The sequence below is a fragment of the Phodopus roborovskii genome, unplaced genomic scaffold, assembly GCF_943737965.1.
Source record: "Phodopus roborovskii unplaced genomic scaffold, PHOROB, whole genome shotgun sequence".
NCBI classification, from domain to species: Eukaryota; Metazoa; Chordata; class Mammalia; order Rodentia; family Cricetidae; genus Phodopus; species Phodopus roborovskii.
Genome location: NW_026125894.1, coordinates 427,228 through 453,638, shown reverse-complemented (window position 1 = coordinate 453,638; position 26,411 = coordinate 427,228). Strand labels below are relative to the sequence as shown.

The following is a 26,411-nucleotide window of genomic DNA, read 5'->3' as shown; positions in this document are numbered from 1 at the left end:
ACACAGAGACTTAAAAACAAATTATGGTAGGCCTTAGCTTAAACTACTCCCACTAGCTCTTTTAACTTAATTAAAAAAACTATTTATTATGTATACAGTGTTCTGACTGAATATATGCCTGCATGCCAGAAGATGGCACCAGATCTCATTATAGACGACTGTGAGCTACCATATGGTTGCTGGGAATTGAACTCAGGACCTCTGGAAGAGAAGCCAGTGCTCTCAATCTCTGAGCCATCTCCCCAGCACCCTTTTAACTTAATTTAACCTGTTTCTAGTAATCTACATTCTGCCTTGGGGCTTTATACATTTCTTTCATTCTCTATGTCCAATTTTCCTGCTTCCCATCTGTCTGTCTGTACCCTGGTGTCTCCCTGGCATCTCTTTTTCTGTCTTTCCCTAAGCTTAAATTCCTCTTCCGACTCATTCTCCCTGCCCTGAAGTCACATCTATACCTCCTCCCTTGACACTGGCATTTTAGCTTTTTATTAGACCAATCAGGTGCCTTAGGTGGGCAAGGTAAAACAGCAATATATCTTTAAAAAATTAATGCAACACACTTTTACATAGTTAAACAAATATTCCACAACACACACACAGTGTATATTGTACCACATCCTCTTTATGTATTCATCTGTATATGAACATCTAGACTATTGGGACTAGAGCATTAATAAACATAAATATGAAAATATCTCTACTTTAAGCTGACTTAGAGTCCTTGGATACATATGGTAGTTGTTTTTAATTTTTAAGAAATGTCCATACTTATAATTTACATAATGACTTTATATTCTCATAAGCAGTGTCTAAGGATACTTCTTCCTTCATAGCCTCAACAGCATTTGTTGCCTGATGATAACCATTCTGACTGAAATGAGATGGAATCTCAAGGAAGTTTTTTATTTGTTATTTTTTGAGAGAAGGTTTCTCTGTGTAGCCCTGGCTATCCTGGAACCCAGTCTGCATGCCAGGCTGGTCTTGAACTTAGAGATGCACCTGCCTCTGCCTCCTGAATTTTGGGATTAAAGGTGTGCACCACCACTGACTGCTCTTAATGAAGTTTCAAATTTCATTTCCTTGATGGTGGAAGATGTAGAATATTTCTTTAAATATGTATTGGCCATTGTATTCTTTGGAGAACTGTCTATTCGGTTAATTGGCCCATTTAATGAAAAAATAATTTGTTTTCTTTGGTGTTTGATTTTCACAGTTCTTTACATACTCCAGACAATAATCCTACCTGATGTGTAGCTGGCAAAGATTCTTTCCCATTCTTTGAGCTGTCTCTTCACTTTGGGAATTATATTCTTGGCTGTGGAGAAAGTTTTAATTTCATGTAGTCCCATCTGTCAATTCTTGGGCTTATTTCCCATGCTGTTGGCATCCTTTCCAGAAAACCCTTGCCTATTTCTATATCTTCAAGTGTTTTATGCATTCTCTTCTAGCAGTTTCAAATTTCAGGTCTTATATTAGGGTAGTTTGACCATCATTTCTTTGTTCTTCTTACCCCACCATCCCATAATATTTGAGGTTAAGTTTTTTTTCATTTTTATTGCTTCAACTTTGAGTCATTTATTCACACTGTATACTGGGTTTTATTTATTTTAGTAGTTATTCTAGAGCAGTGGTTCTCAACCCTTCTAATGCTATAACACTTTCTGATGTGATGAAAGCCCAGCCACAAAATTATTTCCATTGCTACTTCATACCTAATTTTTATACTGTTATGAATCCTAATGTAAATATTTGTATTTTCTGATGGTCTTGGCAAACCCTGTGAAAGGATCATTCAACCCCAAAGGTATTGTGACCCTTGATTGTTCTAGATCAATGGTTCTCAGACTTGGGTAATTTTGCTACCCCATAGGACATTTGGAAATGTCTTCAGGTACTTAAAAGGAGGTAGTACTGGCAACTACTAGAAAGAGGTTAGGAATAAGTATAATTATACAGAGAATAGACATCAAGAACAAAGAATTATGCTCTATCACAGTCAATAGTAATAATGTTGAGAAACCTTGCTTTAGAAATTCTGAGTCCCAAATTAATGTCAATTCATCTTAAATTCATACCTCACCAATTATAAATTAAGAAAGCACACTAAAAGTCCTGTTATCTGTTCTTGTCTGGTGTCCTATTCATTTCTATACTTAACTCCAAAGTCATTGTTTCATTTACTTTAAATAATAGAACAAACATTCTTTATAAGTTTGTAGTGCATATTTGCTCCGCCCACGACCTTGAGCTATCTGGCCCCATAGAGGCAGCACTTCTTGTCTGCCTACGTGACCTCTTATTAAGAAGGGGGAAGGTCCTCTCTTGGGTGTGAGGACCAGGTCAGAGTGTGAAGCAGCCTGTGATAGGGTCCCAGCTTTCCAATGACTCTGTAACTGGACTTACCATATCCTGTATTCATGAGTGTATTTTCCCCTTTTATATCTTAATAAATCCATGATACCCCTTAATCAGATGCACATGAATTGCTCATTACAATAGTTGTCCACATATTTATCCTTTCTGGATGCTCTTCAATTCATCCTATAGTCTTTTACATTTTTATTTATTTACTTAGAAATAGGGTTTCTTTGTGCAGCTTTGTCCTGAAACTCACTCTGTGGACCACACTGGCCTTTAACTCACAGGAATCTGCTTGCCTCTGCCTCCTGAGTGCTGGGGTTTAAAGGTGTGTACCACCACCACTTCCTATAGTCTTGTTCTTCAAATAGTATACATTTCCTTTGGCCTAAAGAAATAGTACTTTGTTGGCAATTTATTCCTTAACTCTTTCATTTCTAAAACATTTGGGTTCCTTAGCTCCAAAAAGAATTTCAGTTTCTCATAATATACACCTACAACTGACTGTTTTTGGTATTTTTTTTTCCTACCTCACAGAGTTTCCAGTTAAAGAGCAAGATATGAAACTCCTAGTCTCAGCATAACTAACTGTACAATTAGCTGATTTTTCTTCTGTCTGGAATTAAAGTAATTCAGGCATAAAGGTTTTTTCCACCATGGAGAACAGTAATAGCTGCACACAAAATTCTACAAGATAAAAATAGGAGAAATGTTTCTTATTCTGATAAAGTTTATAAATGTAGAACAAACATCACACTTAATGGTTAAGTGTTGTTCTCCCAATGAGATAAAAAAAGAAAATACCTAATGCCACTTTTATTCAATACTCAGTAGGAAGAACACAATAAAACAAGAAATCAATATGGAGTAGGAATGGTACAATACACCAGAAAAATAAATACTAAAGCTATGTGTAGAAAGGAAGAAAATTACTATTATTCATACATATTTTCCTTACTGATTAATGATCTAGTAAATAATAATACTTAATCAGACAGCCTATATCCTTGATTGGATATAAAATCATACTACAAATATGTACCTAAAAGTCGAGTGCAGTCCTATATTTTGAAGAAGAGAATTAGAAAGGATTACAGACGGCAGGCCGGAGAGATGGCTCAGTGGGTAAAAACTTGCCTTGGAAGGCTAACCACCTGAGCTCAGATTCCCAAAACACACAGGAGCTGGGTGTGGTAGTGCATGTGTGCGAGACAGGCGGCAGAGACAGGAGAATCTGCAGAAGCTTGCAGACCTTCTCACTTGGCTTAGGTAATAGAAAACATCACAAGAGCACCTGACTCAAAGAAGCAAGAAGGTAAGGAATAAAGTAAGGTTGCCGTCTGACCTCCACACAGACACCAGGACCTGTGTTTACATGTACTCACACACACGAACATGAACATTTATACTTAAGAGACGCATTAAATACATGCGCATAAGTATAAAAGAGCATCCCAATACAATATAAAAAAAATAAGATATCTGAAAACAATTTTATAAACTACTGAAAATTTTGTTTCAGTGACTATTTTACTAAAGTAAATATTGTTCATGAAGGATATTAGCTCTTGGGGCAACCAATACATTTCCTAATTTTTTTAATGGCAAAATTATGTATGTATATATAGATTTTTTTTTTAGAAAAATTCTTATTTGTAGCATAGGCTGGCTTAAAACTCACAGCATAGCTCAGGTTAGCCCTTGTCAACAATCATCCTGCTGTCTGGCCCTGAGTGCATGCACCAATCTATCTGGGTCAGATTTTTAAATTTTTAATTTTAGACAGTGCTGGGGATTGAACCCAGGGCCTCATGAATACTAAACAAGTGTATTAGTGAGCTACATGGTTGTTTGCATGAGTTTGGTCCAACAGGCTCATATGTTTGAACACTTGATCCCTAGTTGGTGAATGTATTTGGGAAGGATTGGAAGGTGTGACCTTATTGGAGAATGCCCTTGAGCAGAGAAAGGCTTTGAGGGTTCAGAAGACTCAGACCATCCATCCCCAGTGTGCCCTTTTGCTTCGTTTGTGAATCAGGCATGGGCTCTCAGCAGCTGCTCCAGTGCCATGCCTTCTGGCCTGCTGCCACTCTCCCTCTCTCTGCAACTATAAGCCCCAAACTGACCTTTCCTCCTTCTATAAGTTACCTTGGCTGTAGTGTTTATGACAGCAATAGAAAAGTAATTAATACCGAGATTTTCATTTAGTGGCTTGGGCTCACCTATGAAAAGCCAAAGAGAAATAAACTGTAAAGTGGCTTAGGGTTTTCAGTGGTAATCAGAGACCACACAATACTTCACTAGTTCATGGAAATGACTGTCTTTCCAAATCTTTGTTTCATTAAAATTACTTTTATTTGTAAAAATTCACACATTAAAACCCATTCTTTTGATGTATAATTCTTTGAGTGTAAACAAAGCATACACATTGTAACTATAAACAACATAAAGTTCCTATTATTTAAAAAACATCCTTTGTGCCAACACTTGATATCTACTGGATTTTCTGTCTTATTGCTTTACCCTTTCCAGAAAACACACAAATGAAATATAACAGTAATCAGCCATTTGAGTCTGGCTTCTTCTACTTAGCAAAATACATTTAAGATTTATCCAAGTTGTTGCATATATGGTTCCTTAGTTTTTATTGCTGAGTAGAATTTCATCATTTGGATATACCAGTTTCTGTATCTCTGCACCAGTTGAAAGGCATCCTCGATGTTTTTTTTTTTTCTCCATTTTTAAGTGGTCTGTAGGTTTAGTAAGGAGGAGGTAAGGTTTTCCACCTAAGAGGAAGGAGTCCCTTCTGGAAAACCTGGCTGAGAAGTATGTCCCTGGGTAACATGTGCAAGAGGCTGTAATCAGGGTCCTTCACTTCTCATCACTTAAATGCTATCAAAATTTGGAGCATTAATCATGTGAGTAATATAGCAAATGAATAGAAGTTTGTCCTGAGTAAAGTCAGAAATCCTCAGAGTGGGTCTGACAAATATTCTGGAAGCCAAGTGTTTATAAGAATATTTAAAAACTATTTTAATTTAAAAGTATTGAAAAAGGTAAAAGCCACTCCAAATTACACCACCTAAAAATGTTCACAAGGGGAAGGTGTCTTTTCAGCTTGTACAGCCCCACTTCCAGAAGGTTTATAGCTTATTATGTATATTCCCTATTTCTTTCCTACATTTGTTTTAAAGTTATCTCTACAAACTATACACAAAAACTATTTGCTTAAAAATGTATCCATACTATACATACATCTTATATACATACATCTTAGTTTATAGCTTAATATAAAATCTTGGATATGAGTACAAGTCACGATATATTCATAGATTGAGCCTGCTGCTTTAATGGCTTGATAGTACTCCACTAAATGAATACGCCATAAGTCGCTCATGTTGACAGATGGACATTTGGATAATGTCCAAGTTCCTATCTTTGTGAGTTTCAATGAGATTTAATTCACATATCATAAAATTTACCTACTTGGTGTATTCATAATTATACAACCATTAATGTAATTTATGATCATTTCCATCTACTTGCAAAGAATTCCCATCCACTCTAGTTATACTTGCCTATCCTTTATCATTTGTCATTTTGTCATCAGCACTGCCTGGCTTCTTTCACTGAACCTATTCTCAGAGTTCTTCCATGTTGTAGTAGTATAACTTAGAGGTGTCCCGTTCTTTCAAAAACAGCTTATGAAGAAATTGGACTACTGTTTCATTAAGCATTTTGTAGAATTAAAACAAGTCTGGTCTTTTCTTTGTGGGTATCTTTCTTGTTGCTTATTTAACCTATATTTTGTTGTTGGTATTTTATCTTTCTAGAACTTGTTCCTTTTGGGTAGGTTAATTTAATGGCACACAAGTATAACAGTACTCCCTATACACCTTCTATTTCTCAGAGGTCAGAAGCATTAACCCCGCCTTTATTTCTCATTCTAGTGATTAGTCTATTTTTTCCTGCTATATCTGGCAAAAGGTAAGCCAGTTTCTTGCTTTAATTCATTGTCTTTTCTCTATTCTACTTGCTCATATATTTTGCATGCTTTCCCATTTTTTTTTTTTTGTTTGTTTGTTCTAGGTATAGCTTGCTATTCTTTTCCTACAGTTTCAGATGTAAATTGAATTACTGCTATATGATCTTTTTTTCTCTTTAAGTAGGCTTACCTCTAAGCATTTCCCACATAGACAAAGGTGGTTAAGAGCCACCCAGTGTGGGTGCTGAGAGTCAAACTCAGGTCCTGTGCATAAGTAGCAAGCACTCTTACAGAGGTGCCCTTCTTTTGTTTCTTTATTGACCCATTTACTATTTAAGTGTGACTAATTCCCACATATTTGCTAGTTTCCCAGTTTATTGTTACTGATTTCTAACCTCCTTCCAGGTAGTCAGAAGACCTGGTATACATTACTTCAGTTTCATTGTATTTATTAAGGCCTATTTTGTGGATTAGCTCATGATCTAGCCTAAAGATGGTTCATATGCCTGGGATAAAAACATATGTTCTAGTGTTGTAGGATAGAATGTTCTATAGCTGTTTTCAGATCTATTCAGCTCACAATGTTGAAGTATTCTACTTCCTTGTTTATCATTTGTGAAGCACTGCTTTTAGAAGAACTGAAACACTCAGTAGTATTTCCATTTTTCAGAGACTTTGCTTTGCTACCTTGCTTCAGATTATCTTGGGGCTCTATTGTTATGAAAATATGTGATTAAAATTGTTATATGTTAAAGAAAAAATATGGATCTTTATCTCTAATAGTATTTTTGTTTCGTTTTCCTCGGAATTTGGGGCATGATAGCTATGCAGAATATTTCTATATCATACAGGGCTAACAACACATTACAATTATCACTTAATACAATGCTGTTATTTTTAAGAAGCCAAATTGTCTACAGCTTTGTAAAATTAGCCATCTTAATTCTTCTTTTTTTGTTTATATGGATTTATGTTACTTTTCTCTTTTTTTAGGAAAATAAGCATTATTTCTCACCTTCTTTGTCTGTTACTGGTAAATACATTAACTTTTGTTATAGAAAATACAATGCAACTATATACAACTTTTTGAAAATTAGTTATCAGAAGCCCAGCATTGGGGAAGCAGAGGCAGGTGAATCTCTGAGTTTGAGGTCACCCTGGTCTACAGAACAGCCAGGCCTACACCATCTCAAAAAAGAAAGAAAGAAAAAAAAAAGCATAAATAATAAATAAATAGGTTGAGGGAATAAAGGAAAAAATATTCAAGATTACTTTTATAGTCACACAGTCAGCTTTGTCCTGTTTTATGTATCTATTCAGATTATTCTCTAAGGTCATGTGCTTTCAGCTTGGCAAAGGTCCTTTTGCATTTCTTGTCTGATCTGCTAGCAACAAATTCTCCAGCTAAAAATTTATGTAGGGGACATTTTACCTTTCACTACCACCTCTACTGTTTCTGAGATCTTAATTTTGCCATTTTTTTTCTTGGTTTTAGTATCTGAGACAGGGTTTCACTGTTTTACACAGGCTGGTTTGGAAATAGGGCTCACTGACCCTCCTGCCTCAGCCTCCCGAAGAGCTAAAAGTATAAGAATGTGCCCAGGCTACTATCCCTATTTCTGATGAGAAGTTTGTTGTTAATCTAGTTAAGAGTTCCATGACAATATTTCAGTTTCCTTGGGTTACTGTCATGATTTTCTCTGTCTCTTGAGTTTTCAGTAATTATTTTAACACAGTTGGGGTTTGCATAGCTTTTGCAATGGTTAGATCTATCTTTCTTGCTCAATTTGAAATATTTATATTATAGCCACTATTTCTGAAGTGTTTTTAAATATTTATTTATGTGATATATATGTATATGTGATTATACTTGCCATAGCATATTTCTGGAGGTCAGAGACAACTTACTGGGAATTGGTTCTCTCCTTCTATCATGTAGGTCCTAAGGTTTGAACCCATCTTCACGCTTGGTGGTGAATGTCTTTACCTACTATGACATTTTCTGGTCCTTTTGTAGTGTTTTTATGCACCTTCCTTCCTTCCTGAAATTCTTAATGATGTCCTTAATGGAGTTTCCTTTATTTTCTTCATTTGTTTCCCTTAGATAATCTAATCTCATTTAACCCTTAGTGAGGTAAGTAGCAATATTACTCTACTTTGTAGATGAGACAAATGAGGCTCAGATTAAGTGACTTTTAAGGGTGGTAGACTAGTATGACTATAAGGATCACAAGTCTTACTCCAAAGTTGGTACTACCTCATCTATACCATATTGTGTTTCTATTCTTCAACAAGTACAAACAAATCACTAGGGGATTTGATGCAGGATGCCTTTCTTCTAAAGTTTAGAACTTTCTTTGTCCCCTTAGAACTCCTTGCTAGTTTGTTCCCTCTCAAAAGTTCATATACCTAATGTTTAATAAAGATTAGTCAGTTACTCCATTTGTTTTGAATTCAAAAGTATCACAAGATTACCAATACTTTGGTTTAAAAGATGTCAGTATAACATATACATATACGTTATACATGTATATATTATATATCATTTTGAGGACTCTGAAAATAGTATGAAAAAGTAATCATTAAATATGTTGATGAACTTATGAATCTACCTACTGTAACTGCTGAAAGTTCTGGAAAAAAAACACAGTGAGTTCTAGTAAATAAATATTTTAACACTGAATTAGTTTTAAATCTTTGTATATAGGAAATAGTCCTAGAAAAAGTGTTATATCTAGGACTAAACATTGAAGACTACAAAAATACTAAAGAATCTTTAGGAACAACTCTCTGCAACATAACCTGAGAATTAAGGTTTTCATATGATCTTAAAGCTCAGAGTATTATCTGCCCTATACAGTGTTTGATTATTATCTTTAAAACTCAGGACAGTGTCAATTTTATATAATCTTTCTCTATACTATAAAGTATTCAATTTTGGAAAATATTTCTACCAATTCTTTTTAAATGCTGAGAGCCACTGTCCTAATTATTGTCTCTCTAATATTTCCTGTTCATTTTAAACAAATTCCTATGTATATACATATCCTATACTTTAGATTATAAAAGAAAGAGCTGAGTGAGTTCATACACATACATATATTCAAATGTGTGTCAGTACATATTTTAGCTACCACTGATTTCTGTACTGCTATTTGTAGCAGTTGTGAGAAGGGAAGCACCCTGGACAGCTGACTGTTGCTTTTTGTTCTTTCCAAACTCTATTACCAATATTTTCCCATGGAGTTTATATCCATTTATTTGATTCAATGCTTGCCATGCTATGTCTTTATCTGGAAAAAATGAGAAAAAAATGCATCAAATTACATAGAGTTTAATCACTTGATTATTTTTACAAGTTTAATTAGAACTGGTTTGCTAGAAAATCATACTAATGTTAGATGTTTTTGTCATGCCTATAATCCCCAATTTGTATATGTCAGCAAGATTAAAATAATGGGTAATAATAATAAAAATAATGACAAAAGGCCCTCAAAATGTGTATTTGATTCAAAGAAATAGAAGAAATAAGGATACACAGGGAGTGCACTGAAGAAATTTAAGTAAAACACAACTATAAACATGCCTCTATCTTAGATAGATTATAGATATAAAAAAACAACATTTTTCAAAATTGTTATACAAACAGAAGTTATGACATTATAGAGCATACTCAGCTACTTTTTTTCTTTTAGAGGGAAAGTGGTTACGGAAATCTTTATTGGGATAATAAACTTCTATTGTTGGTAGACAGAAAATTTGTGTATGAGAATATATAATGCATAGCAGGAACATTGAACATATGGGTCTCAGCTACTACATGTAAGCAATAAGGAGGAGTAGACTTTGGACAAGAGTCTGTGGAACTGTAAGTAGACAATACTGAGATAGAGTCTGTGGAACTGTAAGTAGACAATACTGAGATAGAGTCTGTGGAACTGTAAGTAGACAATACTGAGATAGAGTCTGTGGAACTGTAAGTAGACAATACTGAGATAGAGTCTGTGGAACTGTAAGTAGACAATACTGAGATAGAGTCTGTGGAACTGTAAGTAGACAATACTGAGATAGAGTCTGTGGAACTGTAAGTAGACAATACTGAGATAGAGTCTGTGGAACTGTAAGTAGACAATACTGAGATAGAGTCTGTGGAACTGTAAGTAGACAATACTGAGATAGAGTCTGTGGAACTGTAAGTAGACAATACTGAGATAGAGTCTGTGGAACTGTAAGTAGACAATACTGAGATAGAGTCTGTGGAACTGTAAGTAGACAATACTGAGATAGAGTCTGTGGAACTGTAAGTAGACAATACTGAGATAGAGTCTGTGGAACTGTAAGTAGACAATACTGAGATAGAGTCTGTGGAACTGTAAGTAGACAATACTGAGATAGAGTCTGTGGAACTGTAAGTAGACAATACTGAGATAGAGTCTGTGGAACTGTAAGTAGACAATACTGAGATAGAGTCTGTGGAACTGTAAGTAGACAATACTGAGATCATTGTGTCTCAGATATACCACAAATTCTCAAGTAAGTACTATAGCTGTTAGGAAATAGTAACAAATTAAGAAGTGTAAAACTGGGACTGGGAAGATGGCTCTGGCAGCAAAATGCTTCCCAGGCAAGCACAGAGACTTGAATTTCAGTGTCTGGTACCCATATAAAACTCCAGGTATGGAAGTATGTATCGGTAATCCTAGAGCTGGGGAGATAGTTCCTTGTAGCTCACAGACCAGCCAGCCTAGCCACATCAATGAGTTCTCAGTTCAGTGAGGAAATTAAGGTGGAAGATACTATAGGTTAGCTTATGGCCTCCACATGCACGTCCATACATGTGTACACACACATGCACACACACGCATGTGCGCACACACACACACATGAACATATACACCCAAACAGTATACAAACCAAATAAAATCTTTGCATTGTGCATCTTTCAATTAGTAGGATATATATATATATATATATATATATATATATATATATATATATCCTGTGAAAATCCATGAGATTTTAAAAAAAATTAATAGAGAATTTTCACTTCAAAAGACTGAAGACCAATGGTTCAAAGATCTACAAACCTTCAATGAGATAGAAAAGACAGTTCAAAGTCATATGAAAGCAATGAAAAGAAAATCAGCAGTTTTCATGTGTAAAATCACTTACCCACATAAAAATTAGTAGAACATTAAAATGACAATTTGGAGGCAATGAAAGATACAGATATTATCTAGCTTTTCCTCACAAAAGACATATTGGTAAACTTATTATTAAAATCAAAATTACTGTATTAGTCTTATACCTGGATTAGAACACAAGCCATGCACTGATATGCAAGTGATATTTGAAAGAATGTATCATCTTTCAATAACTATGAATTAGTAATGAATGAATTAATTTAGCTTAAAATCACTTAGTCCAAAAGGAATAAGGAATAAATATATGTTTTCCAATAACAATTCCAATATATTAACTACAGATAATTCTATTATAATATAGAGTAGAAATGGTACTGTTGATAAAAACAAAATAAATATTGGTAGGGTAAAAAAGGAATTATCAAAAACTGGGAAACTAAGGCCACCGGGGTAAGGTGGTTATGCAGTAGCCATAGAGAGGAGGAAGTAAGTACAGGAAGGAGGAACTAGGAATACTGGAACTGTATTTTCCTTACCAGCCCCTTTCCATGTGCTAAGGCTATATCTAATCCAGCGAGGTAACAAGTACTCTCACATGAACTGTTACTGCAATGGAGTGATTATCTAGATGAAGTTACTTACTGGGAAAGGTGATGAAAGCCTGCCCCCTCATGCGTCCAGTCATCATTTGGAACTGAATGGGTGGTCCTTTTTTCTCCTGGAACCGAGCGAATAATGAGACAAGGTCTTTTTCTTTCACCCGAGGACTAAGGTTCTTCAGGTATAGCACCTAATACAAATTGAAAAGTGACAAAAATATCACAGAAAGAAAGCAGCTCTTTCATTAGGGCTTGAAATTACATTCAGATGGGAGACTGAATATTCACCTAATGTTATTCACTCTAAAACTATAAGGCCTGAAAGCAACAATGTCAGAAAGAACTCAGAACAAAGGGAATAGCAACAATGTTCTGGAGGATACAAAATAAATGAGTAGGAACTAAGCACACCAAACAAGGCTCACTAGGAAATGTTTTGAAGAAAATCCAAGAACACACTGAATCTTCTTAAAGTCTTCAAGTCAGATGTGGGCTAGGGAGATGGCTCAGTGGCTACAAGTGCTGCACAAACCTGAGGACCTGATTTGAAATCTCTATGGTACCCACGTAAAAAGCTGGGTGGATCCCAGTGCTTGCTGGCCAGCCAGTCTAGCTAGTTAGTGATTTCTAAAGTCAACGAGACCCTATTTCAAAAGTAAGGTAGAGAGCAATAGAGGAAGACATGTGACATTGACTTCTGGCCTCTATGTATGTGCATGTACACACACACACACACACACACACACACACACACACACACACACACTAGCATGGTGATGAAAACCTATAGACCTATCAACTAGGAAGGCTGAGTTGTGACAAGAGTCCAGTCTGGACAACATAGTGATATCTTATCTAAGAATCAAATAGATATATGAAAAAAAGAAAAAAAATGAAGGCACGTACAAATAGTTCAAGAAATGGTAGTTTCAGTTGGCTCCAGAAATAGGTGTGATTAGATAGGGTTAAAATGAGGATGGTAAGTTGAAAACTGTTATAAACTAAACTAGATCTTTACCACCTTTGCAATTATAGTACTGGGTGAGGGCAACTCACCGATCCTGGTAGAATATTGAAGGTTCATTGTCAGAAAATGTGGAATGTCTTGTACAGTTGAGGTTAAGAGTAGTGTTTTTTTGAAAGCAAGGAGAAAACTCTTTGCGGACAGTCTCCTTGTAGGGGAACTAATCCCCAAGAAAGATCAAACAACTGACTTGGAATAGGGGAGTTCTCCAACAAATGATCAGGCCAGAGCATCCGGTTCATTGTTATTACGGTTATGTTTCTATCATTTGGAGACAGATTCTCACTATATAACCCAGGCTGGCCAAGCACTCACAACCCTCCCACTTCAGCCTTCTAAGTGCTGGGATGATAAAATATCACCTCAAAGTCAATGTACATAAAGGCCACGATCTCAGAACGTCTAAACAACTTTACACACAGAAATAAGGACAGGTATTATCAGACATATGAGAAAGGCTTCTAATGTAAAGGACAGAAAAGGGGCAGAAAAGCAAATGAGAGAAAACAGAGACCATGAAGAAAACAGAAAAATTAACCACAAAAACCAACCCATGACTCATACCCTCAGGAAAATATTCTATCAATTAGTGATAGGAAGCTATTGAAATTTTAATAGAACAAAATACCATCTTATATGTTATTTAACATATATTATCAGCTTAAAACATTGTCTTATTTACAGTAATCCCAAAGAAAATAAATACATAGAGGAAAATGAGAAAAGACTGAAATGTCCACTGACAAGAAAAGGTAGCATATACATAGACTGGAATATTTATTTAATCATTAAAAGGAAAAATCCTATTGTGAATGAGATTTTCTGCAAAGAAACCATAGCTTATGCTGAAGCCTGTAAAAGGCTGAAAACTTCAATGACTGTGGAGAGGTTGAGATGATGCAGGCCCAGAACCAAATTATAATTAATTACTTGCAGCTATCTTTAGCCACCCTTAACAGTCATTCCTTGCCCATATCTGTGCCTGACCCAACATCCTGTGATTAACAAGTGAAGTCTTGTGAAATGTATTAACAGATCACTAGCTTCCACCCACCAAAATGGCAAGAATGTCATCAGAAAGCAGATGAGTTCTAGAGCAGAGGTTTCTCCAACTTGTTGTAAGCCACCTACCTGATGTTTCCACCAATGTACTTGAAAAGACCTTGATTTATGGTTTTCTTTGTTCTTCGGTTACTATACAAAGTCATGAAACTGTTACCATCTTGCAGCATGGATTGTGGAGTAACCTGAATTTGTATGACCAGGTCATAAACACTGATATCTGGCTCAAAAATAAACTCTCTCTTATCCTTTTCAAGGTAAAAGTTGTGTTTTTGTTTTCCATTACCACTGTCATATGCTATGACACACATAAACTTTTAGGAGTTTACACTCAGTGACAGAACACAAATGCTATATTATTTTACTTAGTCAAAGCATTTAAAGTAGTCCAACTCATTGACGCTAAAAGTATAATGGTGTCAAGTTACTGGAAGGGGGAAATGGGGGAATTGCTTCAGTCATAGAAGAGAAAACCCTACAAACCTGCTATACAACACCATGTTGAAGCCAACAATACTGCTTTGGATCCTTACATTTTTCATAGAAAGGTAGATCCAATGTGTTCTTTAAACGCAATACAAAAAGGGTAGAAGATGGAAAAGTTATTTAATATAGTTTTTGCTTTAAAAATTGGGAAAGAATTCACACTAGAAAAGAGAAGACAACAGCCAGGAAATGACTGATATAGTCACTGAAATATATGAAGACATACATTAAACATTATTAAAGTAACTAAGTAGTAGAATCTTCAGCTCTAATTCTTAACCTTGAAAAGCAATGTGAGACTAATACAAAGCAAAAGATGGCCAACACAAAAACAATCACAACACTACTTTAGTAAGCTTTTTGCTCCATTATTGCTTTGTTTGTGCATTTTGCTTATTTGCCTGTTTGTTTCTGAGAGAGAGAGAGAGGGAGGGAGGGAGGGAGAGAGAGAGGGAGGGAGGGAGAGGGAGGGAGGGAGGGAGGGAAGGAGGGAGAGAGAGAGAGAGGAGAGAGAAGCCATGGAGTTGGATGGGTGGGGAAGATCTGGGAAGAGATGAGAGAGGAACAACTATGATCAAAATACATTGTATGAAAAAGTTTATTTTCAATAAAAAATAAATTTAATAGGTTTTAAAATTGGGGAAGGAAGTATGTGAGAACAGATCCCAAGCTTCTGAGCAATTAGATAAGATCCATTTTGACTGTTCCTTCTGATAAATATATTTTAATTGCTCAATACTTAAAAATTATTATTCAATGTGTATGAGTGTTTTGTCTGCAAGTATGTCTGTGTGCCATGTGGATACAGTGCCCGTGGAACCCACAGGAGAATGTAAGCTCCCCCTGGATCTGGAGTTGCAAACTGTTCTTCATGTGGATGCTGGGAACCAAATCTGGGTCCTCTGAAAGAATAACTAGTGCTCTAATTTCTGAGCCATCTTCCCAGACCCATGATAAAAATAGTTTTTAAAAGTAAAAAGGACAAGCCAGGAGTTGGTGGCACATGCCTTTATTCCCCGCACTAGGGAGGCAGATGCAGGAGGATCTCTGTGAGTTTGAAGCCAGCCTGGTCTACAGAGCTGTAGTCTGTAGGGCTGTTTTGTCCAGCTGTTTTGAATGTAGGATCACCTTGTACTATGTTTCAGGCGGTCTGGCATGATCAATTCCCCATGACAGCGCCCCGTACCAGCAGGAAGTAGTTTGGAAAGAACGACGCCCAAATTCCCAAATATTGTGTATAAATGTTTGGTACCATTTAATTGGACTTTGTTATATAAAATAAAATAATAAAATAAAAAAATATATTCCCTCTACTTCCGTTTTACAGATTGAGAAAAGCATTTTATTTTATCTTTGTGTATTCTTTCCTCTATGTTCTTCCTACATATATATCTGAATTATTAAGTTATCTAATTTTCCTAAACTTAGGAGAATAATTTTATCGTAACAAATTATCTACATGCTTGTTCATCTGAGAACTTATTCTGTTTCCTATGTACCAAAAGGGAAAATTCTCTGGATAGATTTCTGGATGGGTGGAACTTTTTTCTCTTGCTTAATGTTCCCTGAGAGTCCTAGATGTATGGTTAGTAGTCTACCGTTAATTTCAGAAATTAGTAGTCCAAACAAATAACTCTCTCCTTTGTTCTTTTTCTCACACACATGACACACACAAGAAACATAAATCTTAAAAATAAAAAATAATCATTATAAATAAACACAAGGCAAAAATATCAAATTATGGGCAAAGGAACAAAAAGCTAACTCATAGAGGATATAAGAAGGGCTAATAAATGTAAAATACTTGTATATCTTTCCTAGAAATGAGGAATAAGCAAATTTAAAATTATTTAAAAAAAATAAATTACCTTTTAAACTATTAGGTAAAGTTAAAAGTCTAATATAAAGTCTTAGCAAATATGTGGGGGGGAAACAAATCAAGAAAATGAACAAATGAATTATAGCATAGTTCTATAATGGAATACTAAATAGTTCCTTATATCATTAGAAATATAATTTTAAAATATTGAGTATATTGAGTGAAATTAGTACCAGAAAACTAAGACATTATCTACATAATTTTCTAATGTGTAAAACTGTATTTATGGATATTTATGAATACTTATGGATAGTTAAGATGTACCTTGGGTTAAGATAGGGTCATATCTTGATAAATTCTTTCTAAATTGAAATATCCTAAGTTAGAAATGCACTTAATATATGTAATCTATGGAACACTGCAGCTTAGCAACCTATACTCTGGCTTATCCTCACTACAGCTGACTATGAGCTGTAGGTCACTGTGGCTGCCCAGTATCTCAATAAGGTACCGGAGCATCACAATGCATATTATTAGCTTGCCAAAAATAAAAACTCTAAATCCAGAGTATAGATTCTACAAATTGCATATTATTCTCACACAACCATGTAAACAAAAATAAATTTAGCTATTATTATCTAGGGACTATTGTATTTAGTTTTATGTAGTAAATGCATAAAAATACCCATGGGAACAGAACAAGCCAATTCAAAATAGTGTTTAAACCCAGAAAGAAGCAAGAATGGGATTGATGAAGAATACATGAAATTCTTCAGCTATATCCATAATGCTTTATAATCTTTAAAACTAAGAAAATACGAATATTATGTCTTAGTAAACATGGCTAACTAAGTATACAGACATTCCCTAACTTATTCATGGGATATTTACTCTTTGGTATGTTAGTAACAGCTCATGACAAAAAGTAAATGAAAAGTCGAGCTACCCCTGGAAGAGGACTAACATAACAGAAAGTCACTTCAGTACTTCAGTATCCCTTCATCCATTTTTTTTTTTCTTAAATCAGAAAACGTTATTCTTTATTCAGCTTCCTTAAATTAAGACAAAAATTAATATGTTAAAGATTTGTGCTATTAATGGTACCCACAACCAGGTGGCCAATCACTAGGAAACTGGTGATTACTTTTCCTATAATTCAGAGCTTCTAGATCTCGGTATTATTTGGAAATTCAGAAGGGACTTTAGAACCCAAGAAAGGCACACAAAACACGGTAGGAAATAGGCTACTTAATAGAATGTGGGAAATGATGGTTAAGGTAAAGGGCAAACAGAATAGCTAGATCATAATCTTTGGCATAATCAAAGGTAATTTTAAAATGTTCCATTATGTAGAGGTAAATAAAGTGAAAACAACTCATGTTGTGTTTTTGATTTGGCCTATACCTTGTTTGGTTCCCCTGGGTTATATGAAGAAAACATAGGGATGTTTCGGATCTCCTCCTCTGACAAACGGTTTCTCTGGATCTCATCTTCAGGGATAAATTCTATTGGTTGCGTCAGCTTCTTAGGCCCAATCCAACACTGCTCAGGTAGAAAATCAATAACTTTTGCCACATGGAGACTAGGGCCTTTACCCTGTGCTGCCTGTTTTCCCTTGTCCTGGAGTAGTGATGGGTTCTCAGCTGTGGCACTATCACTCACTGACGTAGCTGAGACCAGTGAGTGGGAATCAAAGGGTTCACCTCTCATAAGTTGGAACTCTTCAAGACGTTTTTTCATTATAGTCTCGTGGTAAAAACCTTCCAGGTTGTTCATGGGATCACCTTTGTTCTTCTTTGGGGGTTCATCTGGATCAAGACAAAGAGATATGGAAGTTCTACAAAGCCTCCCCAGTATAACCTTTTAAAAATTCATAAAAATTAAATTTTGGATCTCAGATACAGAACCTCTTTTAGGAAAGGGTTTTATAACATGTAGCAAATGTGTGTGTATGTTTGCGTGTACATGCACACACACACATGCATGTACATGTGAGTGTGCATGTATCTTAAAACTGCGTCTTGAGCAAGGCCAATCCATGGCAAACTAAGTAAGGCACCAAGAAACCTCAAGCTCATACAAGCATACATACCTCTAACTCATAGGCTATCTGAAGAATAGAACCAGGATGACATTTTCATATTCATGAGCTTAGTAATTCCTAAGTACCACTTAGCCCCAAATTTATATTTGAATGACCTTGATTATTTCAGTGACTTTTTTAAATACTTGCCTATCATGACTTTGAAATCATTTTTCCGTCCCATCCCTTCATCAACCTTTCTCTTCCATCCATTGATAATATACAACCATTATTATCTTTGTGAACAAATTGATTTAATGAAGTGTTTTATGATTACTTGTTCAAAATTTCTTGTAGTTTTTGACACTTAAATCTAGTACAATTCAGTTGCCATTGATCAATTGGTTATGCTTTTGTATCAATTTGGGTCAAATTTGGTGCATTTCAAATGTCTAACTTATAATATATATGCATATATATACATATATACATATATATACATATATACATATATATATATATATTTGCTCTTAGATTCCAGATTATCCAGAATAGATAAAGACCATTTATAATATTCTAGAAAGTTATATTAAGATGGTTTCTGTAAAGATTTAATTAGATTCATGTTAAATAATTAAACTAAAAAAAATTTCATATATATGTGTATATTTCCTATTGTACCATGTCTAAAGGCACACAATATTCATTAATCCATGAATTTAAATGATGTTTGCCACATTCCTCAATTATTATGTATTCCCATTCAATTTTTACCTAATGGGCTTTATATCCATTGGTGATTACTGTTTATATCTATTAATTTACTAGGAATTACAAAATGAGGCTTCGCTAAATCTATTATTTTTTTTATAGTTTTAATCTGGATTCTATAATCATCAATTTTTAGTTTTCCTGAACATAGTTTACATAAGAAAAGCAGGATAAATAATTGATTTTATATGTTCTTCAGTATATGAGAGTAAGGAGCTCTTACTTTAGAAATACCTAATGATGACAAGTGGTTATTTGTAGCACAATTATGAAATCATGTATTTTTATATAAAGCATGTGTTTCAATTAAATATAGTGACTATTTGTGGTAGTGGACAAACTGTCCCACTTAGTACTCACAAGCAGTCCCTTAAACCAGCTCCTGTACTGCTTTCTGATTTTCTGGCACAGCAAACTATCCCAGACTTTGCATACACATTTCTTTCTTTTTCTTTCTTTCTTTCTTCCTTTCTTTCTTTCTTTTCTTTTTTTCTTTAATTTTTTTTTAACTTTTTGACCTTTTGGCTTTTTGAGACAGGGTCTCTCTGTGGCTTTGGAGGCTGTCTTGGAACTAGCTCTTGTAGACCAGACTGGTCTCGAACTCACAGAGCTCTCTGCCTGCCTCTGCCTCTATCTTACACATTTTCTAACTTGAACCTGAACTATTTTTCTAAAAATCCCTGGTTCCTTTTAATGAAAAGTACTTAGAATCCACTGGTGTTCAGAGTGTTCATTGTTGTTGCTTCTAAGCCTTTACAGTAGACAAACCTGGAGTATTTTATAGGAGAAAAACAGATCTTAAATTTATAACAGCATTTCCAATTCAAATTTAATATGACAAGGTTTATTTTTAAACTTTGGACTTTTGTCTGTTTTATTTTGTTTGGAGGGTTGTTTTGGGGAGACTTGGAGAACAAACCCAGGGTTGCTTGCCTTCTAGGCAAGTTCTCTATCACTGAGCTTTATTTCTGGTTCCTCAGATCCTAATAATATCATCAAAGTAGTTTATTAGCTTTCTCTAACAATATACTCACATAACTGAAAAACTCCACAAGCAATACTAATATGACTAACAACAATAAAATGATCGATGCACTTTTTATATTTTTGCAGCCCTTAGAGTACATATTGTCAGTAATAGATATCCATTACTTTAGAATTGCTACAGTAATTATTTTGTCTGTGTAGTTATTCTATCAACTATGTTTATCATTTGCTTTATTTGCTTCAGGTTTTTTTTTTTAATTTTATGGATTTAGTCTTTCTTGAATTTGTGTGTATGCATGTGATCCTGGGGACTGAATGGAGGGCTTAGTGCATACTAAGCAAGCAATCAACTGTGAAGTATATCCCCAGTCCTTTTCCATTTTTGATTAAAGTTTTTATTACATTTGTAATCATGCAAAACATATATATGGCTCTAAAGTGAAAAGGGTTATCAGCACCTTTACAAAGTATCATTCCATCTCTGATCCCTTCATTTCATTGCCTTCCTTCCCATAAATACTAGTTGTTAAGTTTAGTTGTTAAGTTTGATTTACAGTACCAGTATTTCCTTTGTTTGAATATATATACATGTGCATATGTATATACATACATACATACATACATGCAATTCATTAGTTATACCTTTCTCCTATATAAATACTGGTCTGAAACTTTCTTTTTTGGATTTAATAATATATCCCATAAATATTTCCATGTTAATGTAAAAACTATTCTTTTGCCTTCTTACAGTTACATGGTACTTCATTATACAGCAGTTAATTCTGATACTTTCCTAAGAAACACTGAATATAGGTCTTATATCCAATCTTATGCTATTTTGAACTATGCCCTGAAAATTAGCCGTGTGTGTGTGTGTATGTGTATACATATACATATACATATATATATACATATATATATACATACATATATATATATATATATATATATATATATATAAAACAAACTTTGGTATTTTTCAAACATTTGTTTCAAATAAATTCTAAGAAGTGAAATTGCTGAGACAAAGAATAAGAGTAAACGTCGATGTCATTTTTATATATAAATTTCACCCTATAAGAGTTGTGCTCTTCTGTATTTCTACCAGCAATGCATAAGAGTATTTATCACTTAAGATACAGAAGGTGGATTCAAGAAAAGGAAGACATGAATTTGAGACACAGCAAATGGAAAAAACACAGGAAGGGCTAGAAGGAGGAAAGGGAAGGTCAGGGGGAGGAATATAATTATATTTTAATTTCAAAAACTAAAAATATATTTTCAACTATTTCCCAATATAACTGCATCAAAATAAAAAAAAATCTTGTTCATCAACAGTGTCATAAAGTGGGCCAGCAATGGTTCAGTGGATAAAGGCACTGCCCACAAAATCTGCTGACCTGAGTTCAATCCCTGGGACCCACATGTGGAAGGAGGGAACTAATTCCCCACAAGTTGTCTTCTGACTTCTACAATATGCCATGGCACAAGGCACCCAATAAATAAAAGTCATAAATAAATAGAAAACCACTGGATAAGATATTTACTACACAGATAATTATTAGAGTGTGTGCATACTGAATCTATGAAATTTCATACATCTGTAAGAAACAAAGGTGGGCAGCCAAGAAGAAATGAGCACAAGATTGATGAATCTTCTATAAAGAGAAAAAACACATAGCTAATAGATTAAAAAAAAAGTGTTTGATCATATTAGAGATTAGTGAAATTCAAGCCAGATGAGGAATGAGATCCATAAAAACCCTGATGTTTGAAAGTATATCAAATTATGCCAATACAATATCAGCGAGGCTATATGAACATTCTGAAGTATGTACTCAAAAAAAGCTTATTCAATGACCTCTATGAGCCAGGCACCATTCTGGGTCCTCAGGAGAAATCAATGAAAGCAAAGACCCTAGGAACTATAAGGAAAGATGGTTGGAGCCAGGAGGGGGAACACAAATTTTAACCCTAGCACTCAGGAATCAGAGAGACACAGATCTCTGTGAATTTTAGGCCAACATGATTTACAAAGTGAGTTTCAGACCAGCCACAACTGCAGAATGAGACCCTGTGTCGAAGAAAAGAGTTGGCAATTGGCAGAAAGCATATAGCAAATTTTCCCCTATAAATATATCATAATGAATAGCTATGAAAAAGGCAAAAACATATTCCTTCGCCAACTCCAGGAAGATTAGCCTGGACAGAGAATGAAATCTAGGCCTTCCTAGTGAAGTGAAACCTAGTGCAGGGCTTCTATTATTAGGTCAGTATCTGTGGACTGAGTCATGAGAAGAGCATTATGCTCTTAGGAACTGACTACTCCAAAAACCCTTCATCCAACTTTTGGAGGCACAGTAAAAAGCTGGACTCTACTTACCCACAGGAAAGCTGAACAGGGCTTTTTCTCAGAGTTCTGTGCCAAGCCCACCATGGTGAAACCAGCACTGGGTAGAAACTAAAGGTTCTAAGCACAGTCCAGAGCTCAGCTATACCCTCTAGGTGCATTCCCACATCAGGTATAGACCAATGCACCTATGAGATACTCAAGTGTCCACTGTATCCGTTCTAGCATCAATGTGGAAGTGGGGTGCTCTCACCCAACTTTCAGAACCAGATGAGCCCTGGCAACTGGGAGGCTCAGGTATGATATACCTTAGAATCAGCTTTAGTGTCCAAGGAACTACCTCTACTAACTATGCCCAAACCTTGGGCACCACAGCTCTCAGCAGGCCAGTACTCACAGATGGAAGCACTATAATTTTATAGATACATGCACATCAGTGTTGCAGGCACCCTTGTATTTTTTCATGTATCACTGACACATGGGCCATGAAGTACCTGAGTCAGTGAAGGCCCTTGAAGCTGTGAGACTCAAATGTGAGTCAGCTTAGCTTAGCATCCATCTAGATGGTTAATGGTCTACTGAACATTATTCCAACCTCAGGCAGCATGAGATATGTAAGATCCCATTCCTTGTGTATAGGACTTCCCTATGGAGCTTACTTAGTACTAGGCACATAAAATGCCATACAAAGTGGATCCAAACAGCCCCATCTGCAGTCTGTCTGTTGTTTCTTTGAAGGATTTAACTAACTGATAAATCACTTGCTAACATACCCAAGGAAATAGAAAAGAAGAGAAAAAATTACTGAAATTATGAACTAAAGAGGAAGCATCACCACTCACAGAAATGAAAATGATTATAAAGAACACTGAAAAACTTTAAGTCAACAAGGTAGAAAATTGATATGAGTTGACAAATTCGATAAAAATTATCAAAGCGAATTCCAGAAAGAACTTACTAAATCTTTAACAAGAGGTTGAATTAGTAATGAGCTAGCTATCCAAAGAAACATCCTGGTTCAATTGGATTCATTGGTGAAGTATATGAAACATTTAAAGACCAAATACCAATCTTGCACAAAACTTGGAAGGTAGAGAAAGAAGAAACCTTTTTCAATTAATTCTATTAGTACCCTGGACACCAAAAGTAAACAACGATAGCAGAATAAAAGCACAGACCAATGTCTCTCATGAACCTAGATGTAAAAATATTAAATGCGATGACATATGTAGCAGTTGGAATAAAGTGAGGAAGGGGCCATGAGGCAAAGAATCCTAGTGGTTTCTAGAAACTGAACAAAGCTCACCTAATCTTGAGAACCATTTTAACAACTTTATCTTAGGGCTTCTGATCTTCACAACTATACTACAAGAAACCTATGTTGCTTTAGGCCATCAGATGTATAGTGATTAATTAGAGTACCCATAAGAAAGTAATACATTGCAACAGAGCATGCATAGAAAACCTAGAGCTAAGATTAATGTTTAAAATAGATGTCCCCCCCCCCCGAAGACTGAGAATAAAGAGGATAGAGAGATGGTTCAGCAGTTAAGAGCACTGCTCTTCCAAAGAAGTTTCCAGCACCTATGTCAGGCAGCTCAAAACCACCTGTAAGTCCAGCTCAAAAGGATCTTACTCCTTTTATGGCTTCCAAAAGGTACCTTCACATACATGAGCACATACAGTGCTGAATAAAAATAAAAATAAAAACTTTATTTAAAGGATTGGCTTATGGACAGGACTGCGGCACTCATGAACTCACAACAGTTGTGCTGACATTAAGACCTGCACAGGATCAAGTCTGTCAACATTCCAAAACCAAGTGGAGTAGGGTCCTTGGATTACACCCCTCAGAAGCTATTGATGGCGATGGCTTCTGTGGGAAGAACTGTCAGTTTTCTTTAAGAGTATGACCTCTGGTAAGCTGGTCATGCTCCAAGGAAAGACTCTACACCATATGGATATGAGTACCACAAATTGGACTCCACTGGTTATTTTAACAAATGAGAGAATAGGAAATTGGGGGTGAGGAGAAATAGAGGATGCATATGCTCAAACTATAGCTTAAATGTATAAAATTCCCAAAGAATTGATACGAATATTATACTAAAAAAGATTGGGAATAAAGCAAAGACATTAGCTCACACTACTTCCACTTAACAATGTACTAAATGTTTTAGAGATTACAAGAAGGTAAAAACAAGCAAACAGTAACTTTCCAGTAAAACTGTCTTTATTCATAGGAAGCATGCTTTTTTGTCCTATGAAGAAAATTCCAAGCTATCCATAATAAAATCATTATACTAATAAAAAACCAATAAAACATTTAATTAGAACATGTTAGACTAATATAAGATCAATACAAAATCCAACTTATTTCTATATACTTGCAGACAATAATTGGAAAGAGTTTCAAAATGAATAAAATGCTCAGAGACAACTTTACTATGAGAAGAATACGTTTGGTATACTACAATATATAAAATAATGATAAGATAAATTGTAGACAATCTGAATTAAGAGACATTCTGTGTTCATGGACTAAAAGAAACTGTAACTAAAAATGGCATTATTTTCTAAATTAAGTGATACACCCAATCCAATCTCCCTTAAATTCCAGCAATTTTGCAGAAAAATAAATAGAGTGTTGGCAAAATGTGCATGGATACAAAAAAGACCTAGGATAGAAGCAACAAAGATGGAGGAGTTACTATGACTGTCAAACTTACTATAAAGGTTCATCCAATAGGGACTGGAAACATAAAGACAGACATACAGATCAAAGGAACAAAATTGTACAAGGAAATTCAATGGGACAAGTTGTCTTTGTAAGGTACAGTGTTTATCAATTGGAAATCTTCATATAAAATTAAGGTCTTCCATGCAATAAAATATATGAACAAGACAGTAGGTATTCTAAAAAAAAAAAAAAAAGACAAAAGATTGTATTTTTTGTTTTTACTTTGATTCCAGGAAAGATTTCTTAGTTAAGATACCCAAAGCATAAATCATAACAGAATAAGTTAAAAGAATCAATCCTAATTTCCTCTGATAGTTACTTCAAATAGTTTGGTAGGTATTCTTTCAATTTTTCTCCATACAGGAAAAAATTCAAACAATAAAGAAAAACACTTGAATTGGGGATATAGTGTACAGTATACCATTAGTAATGTTAATTATTAACACAGGGAATAAAGAAGACAAGGAAACATTTGTGTGACTGGAGTCTGATAAGAGCCAGTGTAGACAAGGACATGGGGCAACCTGAACATTCTTCCATGATTGCTGAAATGTCAACTTGAGGGAAATTCCCCCCAGATATTAGTTAAACTTTACTGAAGTGGAGGATTTGTGGAACTCTTTACCTCTCAATTCCATTCCAAAGTATAAATCCCAAGAAATTCATGGACACATATTCCAGGATTCCTCTACAAGAAGCATCATGTAGCAGGAAGATTGATACTGTTGGTCCATCCAAACGAGAACCCATAGAGCCGTCATCTAGTAGCTGATGGAAGCAGAAGCAGACACCCACAGCTACACACTGAGCTGAACTCCTGGAATCCACTTGCAGAGAGGGAGGAGTGACAAGAAAAGGGGTCAAGACCAGGCTACAGAAACCCACAGAGACAGCTGACCTGAACAAGGGGGAGCTCATGGACCCCCAGACTGAGGACTGGGAATCCAGCAGAAGACCTACACAGACCCCTGAGACACATGAGTCTCAGCTGGAAGGCCTGGGCAGTCTAAGGGACCTCTGACAGTGAAACCAGGATGTGTCCCTGGTGCACGAAAGGACTTTG

General features: G+C 35.3%; 1 protein-coding gene across 2 annotated transcripts in view; it reads right to left on the bottom strand.

Annotated features, from left to right (window-relative positions):
• Positions 1-9,404: 9,404 nt before the first annotated feature.
• Positions 9,405-26,411, bottom strand: part of Rbm41 (RNA binding motif protein 41) — a 40,783-nt gene continuing 23,776 nt past the window's right edge. Inside the window, exons 6-8 of one of the 2 annotated variants that reach the window (XM_051178911.1) lie at positions 17,882-18,285; positions 12,130-12,277; positions 9,405-9,636 (exon numbers count right to left, since the gene is read on the bottom strand). In XM_051178911.1, the coding sequence (XP_051034868.1) occupies positions 9,470-9,636; positions 12,130-12,277; positions 17,882-18,285 (719 nt within the window). In that variant the 3' untranslated portion in view covers positions 9,405-9,469. The remainder of the gene's footprint in view (positions 9,637-12,129; positions 12,278-17,881; positions 18,286-26,411) is intronic. The other variant, XM_051178912.1, reaches the window with a different exon arrangement.